This window comes from Nymphalis io, chromosome 17 (assembly GCF_905147045.1).
Source record: "Nymphalis io chromosome 17, ilAglIoxx1.1, whole genome shotgun sequence".
NCBI lineage: Eukaryota > Metazoa > Arthropoda > Insecta > Lepidoptera > Nymphalidae > Nymphalis > Nymphalis io.
The window spans coordinates 7,126,461-7,139,331 of NC_065904.1; the positions used below are offsets into that span (position 1 = coordinate 7,126,461).

General features: G+C 31.2%; 1 protein-coding gene across 1 annotated transcript in view; it reads right to left on the reverse strand.

Moving 5' to 3' along the window:
* The window catches only part of LOC126774850 (G-protein coupled receptor dmsr-1), a 48,745-nt gene that overhangs the window by 15,488 nt on the left and 20,386 nt on the right, over window positions 1-12,871 (reverse strand). The window contains exons 2-5 of the mRNA XM_050496487.1: window positions 7,488-7,919; window positions 5,699-5,857; window positions 3,050-3,186; window positions 339-441 (exon numbers count right to left, since the gene is read on the reverse strand). Coding sequence (XP_050352444.1) covers window positions 339-441; window positions 3,050-3,186; window positions 5,699-5,857; window positions 7,488-7,796 — 708 coding nt within the window. The 5' untranslated portion in view covers window positions 7,797-7,919. The remainder of the gene's footprint in view (window positions 1-338; window positions 442-3,049; window positions 3,187-5,698; window positions 5,858-7,487; window positions 7,920-12,871) is intronic.

Consider the following 12,871-nt stretch of genomic DNA (forward strand, 5'->3'; position numbering starts at 1 on the left):
TTTTACGTTCCAAAGAGGCGCAAAGAGATTTTATATCTATCACGTAATTCTATATTTTTTTAATAAAGTACTAGTAAAAGCCGACATGTCTCTGCCTTGTATAAACACCAATTTTGAATCGGTTGAACTCCAGTACCATCTCGCGTCGAGTTAAAACAAAGTTAAAAAACCTTCATCAACAAAATCAATCTATACACTCGTATACCAATAACATATATCTGACGACTTGCATGGTAATTGGTCAAAGTCTACTAATCTCAAACACAGTTATATACCAACATTAAAGTATATACGTATATATATATATATATATATAGATAAACAAAATGAATACTTACGAAGTAGGAAGGAATGCAGAGTATCGGAGGAAGCAAAAAGCTACTTATAATAGCAAGAGAGCATCGCCGTTCCGTGCACAGGGATGGGCCGTGAGATGGATACCTGGTAAAGATTTACATAAAAACTCTTTTAAAACAGAAAAAAATAACAAGATTATCGTTATTGTATCGTATTACGTCACAACTTCCTATTGAAAAGATTTGATTTTAATATTCACTTAATAATTCCTTTGACATATAATAATTATTTACAGATAAGCCTTAAATATTTATAAATAAAAATAAACAAACTACAAATAATGACCGCATGGAGTTGTGGCAAGAATGCTATTATTTACAGGTAATTAAATGTAATATTATTGCAATCTATTTAAACAGAGTGATTTATAAATAAACCTATGGCTGCAATCCATTGCGGGATCCTAAAACATTTTGAGTTCAAATTAAAATAAGCTTAAATTAAACAATAACGAGATGGGATGATGAAGATGATGAAGAATATGTGAATCTTATTCGCAGATTGCAATTTCAGATCTGGACAGCATTGAATTTTATATGCTTAATTTATTATTATAATTCATCATTCATCGTTATTGACGGTCAAAGAATACATCGTGAGGAACCTTGGTCGGATAAAAATCTTACACATGTGTATCCCACATTGGTCAACGTGGTGAAATACGCTCCAACCTTTCCTCAAAAGGAGATAAGCGGTTAGCCCAGCAGTTTCACATTTACGTCTGTATTATAATATATAATTATAAAATAAAATGTTCAAGTAAATTTTTTTTATGATTTAAAAAAAGATCTCGGATGTACTTTTTTATTATTATTATCAATACAGATGTTATATAGCCGGAGACATATTATGATAACACGAATTGGTGAATTAGGCGAAGGCAGATTTTTTTTTGTTATAGGAGGGTGGACGAGCATGTGAGCCACCTGATGGTAAGTGGTCACCAACGCCTTTAGACATTGGCATTGTAAGAAATGTCGCAATATATATAATAAGAAATCGCTTACAGAGTCTATGCGCCACCAACCTTGGGAACTAAGATTTTACTATTATTTTATGTCCCTTGTGCCTGTAATTACATTGGCACACTCACCCTTCAAACCGGAACACAAAAATATCAAGTACTGTTTTGCGGTAGAATATCTGATGAGTGGATGTTACCTACCCAGACGAGCTTGTACAAAGCCCTACCACCAGTAAACTTTAAAACGATACAGTTACAAAACTAACAGTTATGTAGAGCCCTTTATACTCTGCTAGAGAATTCTTCATGCGAAAATAACCTTTATTTTTCATCTATTGTAAGCAAGTTTATTGCGTTCGTGTAATAAAAGCTATTTTTGCACTTTTTATGCGTATATTAACGCAGTTGAATGAATATTCTTTTCTTCCTTCCGATTATATTTAAATTAATTTTCCAGTTAATAACATTATAAAAGAGACCAGGCATTAGACCTACCATTTAAACGTGCTTTCAAATGTACGAATGTGAAATTGCCAACCTTATATATATAATACTGATTAAACAACTTTATACGGGCCTAACCCCTTGGTTTGAACCCAGGAACTGAGGATCTAAAGCTAATCAGTAAACCAATGAGGAAGTCTATGTGTTCTACATAGTAATGGAGGCATTTGTACTCTGGACGCTAAGCCAGTTAGTCAGTTTCAAAAACTGCAGTATTGAACTCTTGGGACTATAAAAGCCGAGGTATTGCAGCGAGCGTGTTTGTCAATGCCGGAATATCAGATTATTACACCGTTTTACTCAGCGTAATAGAAGGTTTCCGCGAAACTATACACAAAACTAATTACATAATAACCTAACTATTACAATAACTAATAACTAAGTATTTACAAGAATCAGAACACTAAACAATTATTACACTATTACTTCTTACTAAACTATTTTATAATAATAATATTAATATTATTAGAATGAATAATTTTTATTTCACCATATAAATAATTTTTATTTCACCATATAACAAACAAATAATAATAATAGTCAAATAAAAAATCGAATTTTCTAAATTCATAAAACATGTTTGAAAAATAAAAGATAAATCTCATATTCGTGGTAAAATCATAACAAATATTTACGCCATAAACGTTTCCTTGCTTCCTCGCATAAGATTGAAAAATGTACCCTGTAAAATATAGCTCCATACATTTTCGTCTATAAGATATGAGGTGCGCTTGGCAAGGCGCCCGACGCCTGCCGTACTCGTAATCTTTGCAAATAGATATATGTAGTCCATTAACATTGTTTTTATTTAAACACATTTAATATTCTGCACCGGACGACTAAGTTATGATGTCGCGGAGCTCATAAATCCTTCTCATATCATTTTTTTTTTTATTGTTATCATAGTTTTTTAATGTTAAATAAGAGTGACACGTGACTATTTTATAAAATCTGAAAACCTAAAAAAAATATACATATTTTTCTAGTAACTAAAATAATGTACAGTGTTCTACTTTTTCATTATACTATATTTATCGTACGTTGATAAAAAATACAAAGATAACATGTTATAATATTCCGCAAATATTACTGATATAACAAAGTACAGATGTAAATCAAATAAAATACGAACAACTAATCGTATCATATTAAAGTGAATAATTAATGAAACCAATTAATAATTCGACCAATACTTAACATTTGTTTAATGTAATATGTACTTACTTGATAGCGATATATCGCCAGATGGCCAACGACAGCGTGAGTAATATCGAGGCGGTGTGCAGGATTTGCGTGAAGTGCATGTGGAACAGCATGTACACTGCCCAGGAATAGGGCCTGTCCACTTGACCGGGGAACAGCTGAAAGACAATACATACGTTAACTACAACGGTAATAAATACGCATCGCAGCTATAACACTATTTTAATTATTTTTATTTCTTTACCAAACAACAATTTTTTGTATTGATATATCTTAGACTCATGGTTGACTAAATCGTATGATATTTATCAATCGTTGAATAAATGGTATGATATTTATCAATCATCGCATTTAATATTACATTGTGTCTAAATGGGAATGACTTCAAAATTCTTGGCACAAATTCTGAAGATGAATAATTTTTCTTTTATTTATCCTTTAATTTATTAAATTAGTTTTTTTGATCAAATTTTTGAAACTGTTTCATAAAATAGTAAATATTAAGCAAAGCCTTCCTCTTTCAATAGGGCATGTGGCAGAATTTTCCTCACAATTTTATCACCGAGCACGAGATGAATTATAAATTCTAGTTGGCCACATGAAAACTCTTGTACTTATATGTAAAGCCTATCAGTTAAGATCTAAGTGTTTCTGTGGGTCATGTGGGAACACTGTTCCCGTGGGGGAAACGCGTAACGCGTTTTTCAGCGTAAAAAAAGGGTCTGTGGAAAATTTAAAAAAAAAGTGAAATCCAAACTATCCCTGTATATTGCTATATAATATCAATGGACGTTTCTTATACTCGATGCCTAGAATCTGTAATATGGCAACATCTACCAAGATTGGAAAATCATATTAATCAATTACAATGTATCAAGCAACGCAACATACTAATAACGTTAGCAGTTGTTTATATATGTTCATAGTAAAATTGATTGTTATTAACTTAAAAAAAAAAAAAACTAACGTCATGTGAAATACATATATGTATATTTTACACCACCTTTGCCTTTATAATAATACTTTTAATATTACTAGCAGATAGGCCATATACAGATAAGTAAGACTTGGACATGATATATTTATAAATGTCATTATATATTAATCCTCACTGTTTCTCTCTTTTCATCTTCTCTCCCCATATCGCGGAGGTGAAGGGCTATCATATTAGCTTTCCATCTCATTAGCTCGATCACCGTACACTTGACTTCACTCCAGGTCATTCAACTGTTCTTCGCTTCGTTTATGAGGATGCGACCTCACGTTTTTATTGAGAATTTTTTATTTGTCTTGATAGTTTACATTTCCGTGACAGCCTTAACCATTCTTTAATAATGTGATCTGGCCCTCTACGTACGTCCGAATGATTTCCGTGTCGTATTGACATAACTGACAGAAGTTATTAAGTTATAAGTATATTCGGCATAGTACCTAGGTACTATGCATATTTGGCGATATTTGGAATAAATTGCATATTTGGCGTCGGCAGTGGGTGGTAAAGATCTGGAGTTTATATATACATATTATAGGTAAGCAGACGAGTAAAATAGGCCACCTGATAGTAACTGGCCACCAACGCCCAAAGTAGTTACATTGGCATTGTAAAAAATGTTAACCATCGCTTAAATCGCCAATGCGCCACCAATCTTGGGAATTAAGATGTTATGACCCTTGCACCTGTAATTACACTGGCTTACTCGCCATTCAAACCGGAACACAACAATACCAAATTCTACTTCTATAGTAGAATATCTGATAAGTGGGTGGTACCTACCCAGACGAGTAGTTAACAGGTGGTACTACCACCAGTTAAATTTAGCGTGACAGATCATTTTCTTCCAGGTTCTGCAGCCGTATAGCAAAAAAATACTGTTGTTTGTATTTTTACGTTAAAACATAATTAATATGCAGTCAGATACATATAGAAGCCACTCATATAAGTTTCACAATTAGCAGAGCATTAACCATGTATGTAGCCCTGACATAAGCAATAGTAGCCGTTGTTAGCACCCAGTTACCCTCACGAACTTCATTAGATTGACAATCAGCCTTTTTTTGTGTTCCATAGCAAAATATATTTTTATTAACTTTACTTTGGGCGAAACCCCAAACAAACTGAATAATATTCGGGATTTCATTGCATGACGTTGACGTTTTTAGAACGAACTAAAATGAATGAAATTAATTTACAATAACATGTTTGACTTAATTATTTACTTAATAAATCCCATACATCGCTGTTTTGTAACGATGTTTTGATGTATTACGGAGGTCAAAGCCAGGTCATATTATAATGAATATAGACGAATGAATTACCTTAATAAATAAATGCTAAGATAATGAATACAGCAATTTGCTATAGAAACGTGTTTTGTTCTTTCATTTCAAATTATTTAAATTGCAAATAATCGCTTTGAAATTTGATATATTTTTTTTTAAATTAGTAAATATTTAATTTTATACAACGTAATTTTTGAATACCTTTCGAACGATGTTTTTTAAATAATTATGTTTTTAAGTACAGAGTTCATTTCATAGATGTAGGATGTAAAACCTTTCTTTTACTCATTGGTAATTCTTTGCACAGAATACTGGTTACACCGCGTGTAGCAGCTAGCTGCCGCACTCAATAAGTATATTGAAAATGTTGATATTGACGTCATCGCTTACCAGATATCTGTATATGGCAAAGGGAACATACTCCAGCATGACAAACACGTCAGCTACCGCCAGCCATTTGAGCAGTCGATTGATCGGAGCTGCAGCAAGATCCTTCCTTGTCAGAACTGCTACATTTAACGCATTCGCTAAACTACCAAAGAGACAGATCTGTAAAAAAATAACCATTGTGTTAAATCGTAAAAAAAAATGTACTAATAATGTGTATGGAAAAAAAAATTCTAAATAATGCTAACGTTAGGTTCACTACGATATTTGTTTATCCAAATAACAACTTAGCTTATTTCTAATAGATACAAGACATACCTACAAGAATTAAGTTATAATGTAATAAAACATAACGAAGTTATTGTAGTATGTAATAATGCTAAACAACCCAAGTCGATTCATATTACCTCCGTACTAGGTGAACTGTATGACGGTAGGAGCAAAATTAGGATCTCGACTTTTTAAACATAGAGTTGGTATTTTACGTTTTATTTTAAATTAACGTAAGTAATTCGCTACCACTAGCGAATATTGTAACCACTTACAATCACATTTCAAATAGTTTTTTGGATCGTGAGTGTACTTAACTTGATACTTCGCAGTTTTTAATAGTGTTGTTTACACGAAAATACATTTTGTAATATTGCAATACATTTTAATAATAATAATAAACCAATTTCATAATCTTTATATTATACAGAGATGATTGGAGTTATTCCTTAGGCAAGAAACGCCTGTGTCAGAAGATTCCACTCTTCTAAGCTTACCTTTCATTTGCTTAACTAATTACTATGAAACAACAAAAAATATATACGAGATAAATACATAAATATATAAGAGTATAAAATAATAAACGAAATAGTAATTTTACAAATAGATAAATAGAAAAATGAACCATTCGTACCTTTAATATACTAAGTTAGGTAGTAAAGCGTGTGTGTGTGAATGTGTTTCTATAACATAACAGTTGTGAGCGAACCTTAGCGCAAGGTGGAAGACAACCAAAGCTATCCTCCGGACCTCAATATCTACGTCTATGTATTAAATTAAAATATTAACAACTTATTAGATGATAAATATCGAATAGTTCGTAAATAAGAATGACAGATTTGAATATTTTCTTGTTTTGCACTTTTCAGAGTGCGATTTTTCCGCAGTCGTGTTTTATTTTTTATGATTATTTTATACGGAAATCTTCCTTGAGCAGACTTATTCGTAAAATAATTTTAGTTGACTTGTTATGCGCTATTTAGACGCTTATGTCCTTTAAATATTATAATTATTTATTATAGACAATGTAGATTATCACTTTATCACATTTCTGTTTTTTTTATTATAAAATAGCTCAACAGTGCTCTTTTCTTTGCCTTAATAGTAAACTAATTTCCATATTCAAACATCTATAACCGACTATAATATTAATCAACTAATAAATCAAAATAATGGGCTTCTAAATGATGAAGTTTATTGTTCAAGCATTAATGTTCATAAAACAATAGGCGATGTAAAAGTCAATGACCTAATATATTCCCGTATCACTATTTATGGTGCACACTTGAGCATTTTTGTATTATTACCTATTTATGCACAATATCAGCTTACGCAAAACACGTTGGCCGGACGTTGGCTTACTGATATTGAAAACGCTCAGCTAAATTGAAAACTGTTGTCTACCCATTCACCGTACGCAAGTTCATTTAAATATGTAAATATATCAGTCCGTGAGGATAGACACGGGTCTATTTTGATTAGCATTAGACACTGAAACCAATCTGCAATATGAATTACTTACCAATAAACTGATATAACCATGGATACTGTTGTATGCGATGATTAAGTTTCGGATATCTCCCGCGCAGTACTCGAAATGATCACACTCCTTAATAATAGATATATTATATTTATTTCTCAAATCTTCCAATGTCCTCAACCAATCTTCTATGTTTGTTGTCTTGTTGCTTCTTTTCTGTTGCAGAAGTGTCAACAGTCTTGTGTCGTCGAAGTAGTTATAAGTATCATTGATACTGTAGCTAATGTTAGTATGTTTGTGCCGTGTGTCATTGCCCGCTAGCATTGTGATGGATAATGCACCTTTGTTCATCACTTAACACTAACACATGATCATATTCCGTCTACTGCTTTGATACGAATACGTTTCTTTATACAAACGTCCCGTAGCTGTATTTATTATTTCACTTGTGATGTCGAAGCCTTCATCGTGCACCTTTAAACAAAGAGAATATTTAACTTTTTAAAATAGAATAAAATTAATGAACTAAAAATATCTCTTCTGTATTTATAAGCAAATGCTTAAAATAAACTCGACATCTTGTCAAAGTTCGATCTCTAAGTTACGAGACTTGACGTAGATTGGAAAAAAAATTATTCTTCAATAATAACACGACGAAAAATCGAGGTTACTGAAATAAAAATAAAACGAAAGGAAGGATATTTTTGTAAGCACTCAGAATATAGAAAGATTATAAAAATCTGTTGTAAGCTTGTAACCTAATTATCAAAAAGTTCGTTTAAGTAAATTTAAATTAGCAAAATCCGAAAATTAAAAAAAAACAATAAATGTATAATTAATAAAATCTCCTTTATTCACAATTTTAGTAAAATTATTCGTCTTGAGAAGAAGTCGGAATTAAGATGGTAATCTATTAATGTGTTTTCAACAAAAGTTGGAAAAAGTAGATGATACGTCCGTCGCCTCTGGAGGCATCATTATAAACAAACGAGTACTCAGCAAACCAGGACATGTTTAGATATTCGCATCTTTTTTAAAATATGGTTTTCTTCTTAAGCATTGTACATTCATTCAAACAGCAATACTTAGTAATGTTGTGTTTCAGTTTGAAGGGCGAATGAGCCAGTGTAACTACAGGCACAAGTGACATTACAACTTCAATTTACTAACAAATATTATTTCCCAAGTTATTTAGTTTTATTTATTTATTTATTATATCAACACCAACAAGAAGTACACTAATAAATACAATTGAGTCCTTAAACATGACGTTATACAAATCAAGTGTCTCCTAAATTATAGGTGTTGCAAAATATATCAACATTTCGAGTTAACAAAAAATAATAATTTTAAATATCAAAATATTTATAACAAATAGAAAAGACATTAACAATTAAATTATTATAAAATTATCACTTGATTGGTATCAAATGAGTAAAATATAAATTTCGGAGAACATTTAAATTTTTTGAATATTAATTATTTGATTAAAAGCAAACAATATTAAGAGGTACATTAATACAAAAAGAAAAAGATGTTAAAAACAAAAATTTATACATTATTTTATATATTATATATTTTATTGAGGAAAAAAACGTTTTTGTAATTTTAAAATCGGAGCAAAAATTTAATAAGAATTTGGAAAACATTGTAATATAATATTATAATTTGTAAATAAATACTAATATTTCTTACATTGCCGGTATTTATGGGCTATCGGGACCAGTTACCAACAAGTTGATCATTTTCCTGACTGCCTTTCTATTTGAAAAAATATAAAAAAATGTCTTTTGTCTATCTTCAAATACATACATTTACTTTTTGCCTGATGCGAGATTTTGTATGATGTGAATGATACCATTGGTAGACTAATCTGCTAATATTATGTTTTATTTTGGTAAATGTAAGGCATTTACTTGAATGGTTCTTATAATTAATTAAACTTTATATCCTTTATAATACACGTTTGTATCTCTCCACTGTGTATCTCATAGACTTATTAAAATATATTTATAATATTTATAAATTAAACTTATCAATCAGTTTTTGTTAAAATAAGCAATTTGATAAAATAACTAAACCCTTTATACTTCTTAATGTTATAGATAATTTTGCTTTTGATATCATTTGAAAATACTTCCCTTTTCATCTGTTATTGTTTTCGTAATAAATTGTTTGTTTATTTTGCATAATACTCGAGGTAAGAGCAGCTGAGAACCAGTGATGGGTTTCGGCTCAGCTATACGGAGCTATACTTTTGCTGTAAAACATTATCATTATTTGAAATTTAAATTGTCGTTGTTTGTTTAGTTCCACAGTATTGGAATAAAAAATATTCTGTCTGTTTCTATTTTACTGTCCTCTGTTCGTTCTTACTGTAACATCTATTTGTATTAGATGTTGTATAATTTAAATCATTAATATCTATGAAGGTAGATGTCACATTATTAGTATCTATCTATTATATATTATTTCTAGTATAGCTTAATTTCTTTGTAAAGAGAATTGATATTAAAAACAAGATAAATAAAAAAGAGAATAAAAGTTTTGCTTATTAAAATAAAAACAACGTAATATCTCACATATTAAATATTATAGTCATATATGATTTATAAAATAATTCATCTTCTTATTAACACGTACAAATTCCAATCATAAATATTAATGGCGATAGTGTGTCAGGAATCATATAGAAATGAGAGGAGGCCTTATGTTTTATTAATTTTACTTTGAGGTCTGACAGCCGCGATATCTCCAACTTTATAACATTTTGCTAATTTATCACAAGGTACATTTATTATATAATTTTTATTTAGACGTCTGTTTTTATTATTTATTAATTTGTATTTTTTATTAGGTAAGATATTTTTTCTTTTCTGATAATCATTTTACAATTTTATCGTAATAATAATTGTAAGCGGATGTATATGTTGTAAAATGTTTTCATTTTCGATTTTATTTTATGTTTTTAAATTACTTTATGTTATTTCTTTCATATTTAGTAATTTTCTACATATAAATTAAAACTTTTATGAACTTATAAAGCTACAAAAACGCGAACATTTGTGCATGATATATGGATACATTTATTTTATACAAATTAAAATAGGGATTATACCTTACAATTCATGAGCGAATGGAATGGAATTGCGACAAGAATGCAGCATTTCCTCTTTAAATCGTAATTCTGATTCTTTGTGCGGAAAATGAACCAGCCTTCCAGTCTGTGTTTATACGTGTGTATTATTGTATGTGGCATTCATCCATTGTAGAAAAAATATCAAATTAACTACCAATATATTTTCTTAATTTCAGCAAAATGTTTATTCTATATATAAGCTCTTTAAATTTCACTATCAACTATAAACTGACGCCATTGAAATCCCCCATAAGATATAACAGACATTAATATCAGTTTATTAGTTATAGGTTTGATAACATCGATAAAGGTTGTAATTAAAGTCGTCGCTTATTGGAAAAATATTCAGTCCATGGAATTGTGGAGTGGGTGATGTCGACATTTATGAATGATTTTGAATCTATGAAACTGCACAAACGGAATTGAATTTTTTTTCGATATAAATGAAATAGAACGATTTATTTATTTTAAACAATTAAGGATGTAAAGGAAGGTTTTTGATTTATATTTAAATTGAAATTTAATATAATTAATATAATTTTATCCGTTAATTAATAACAATATTATGGATGTGAAAGAAAGCCTATATGCTTGTTATATTACGAAAGAGCCATTGAGCCGATTTTGATACCGGAAATAGGACTTTGTGGAAGCAGATTGGGAGGGATAGCATATATTCATCTACTACGCAACTGTACTTAATATTTTATGTAATACTTTATACGTTCAGGTTTGAATGTTAATTGAGCCAGTGTAATTAAAGACACAAGAGACAATATCTTATAAACATATGTATATATATATATATACATATATTTATATATATAAATACAAGTGACTCGTTTTGCTTGTATGATGTCAAAAACGAATAAACTAACTTGATCCGTAGATATATATAGTACTGAAAGTAATGACAATTTGAGTTGTTTGATTTAATTTGAAGAATAAGAGGGCAGCAGCGGTTCCTTTTTCAAAATGCTCACAAACCTTTTTTTATTGCTCTTCTACATTACAAAACAAAATTTCTTTTAATTTATATGTCACTATTCTTCAAACTTGCAGCTTACTCTGAGCATTGAGAGTCATCATTACCATCATAACATCGTTAGTACATATCACTAGTATTGAGGGAATGTCACATTATTTTTGTTAGGATTAAATAATATCCTTCGACACACAAAATTCCGGATGAAAACCGAAAATAGCACCAAAGGCCTTCAGCCTTAATTTATTTGAGAGTATCGTCCCTTAGAAACATGTTAATTGCGTTAACACGACGATGTCCTTCTGACCAAATTCACCACTGCGGGTGGACTCAAGGGAGAACAGCCAACTGCGTAGTAAATATTAAAGTGCACAATCACAAGGCCGTCGATATGCAGAAACAAACAAATTGTTTGTTTGACATTTGTTTAATGTCTTATAATTTGTCATAATTCTGTTTATTATCTACTTTCAAAGCATGCTATATCAGTATATGTATATTAGATCTATAACATATGTAAATTAGATCAGAAATGACCTAGTGCTTAGAAAACGTGAATTTTAACCGATTATTGCGGGTCTATAATAAGTCCAGGCAAGTACCATTGAGTATTCATGTGTTTAATTTGTGTATATAATTCATCTCGTGCTCGGCGTACGAGGACATCGCAAAGGCCCTCAACGACACCTCGAAGGCCCACTACAATGTTGTTAAAGGCTCCGAAAAGTTCCAAATGGAACTTCAAAATCAATTCACCTCGTTGGAAACCATAAGCAGCATTGATGAGAGAACCGACACGCTGGTCAAAATACTACAAAACACATCCCGCAAGTGTTTTTCGCCACAGAGAAGAGACAACGCACCAAAACTCTCTGCTGAGACACTCGAGCTCATGAGAAAACGACGAGAACTACCATCGTTTTTGTCAGATAAGGCCTTAAACCGAACAATAAAAACGCTGACGCGACGCGATCTCCGACGCTCCAATACCCGTGCCATCAAGGCTGCGATTGAGCAAAATCGGGGATCGAAAGTGTTCGCTCGCAAGTTTGGGAGGCCGCGTCTGACAAAACTTAAAACTGAAAATGGTGGGGTCGTTACCTCTAGGCCTGAGATTGTCGGAGAAGTAGAGAGGTTTTATGGGCAGTTGTTCTCTTCAAGATCGGATAAACCCGTGGGAATCAGTATTGATGACCAGCGCGCCCCTCTTATGCGCCATTACTCCGAGGAGCTCCCGGTCGTTGACCAAGGAGAGATTAGGGCGGCTCTAGAACAGCTTAAAAACAACAAAGCTCCGGGAGA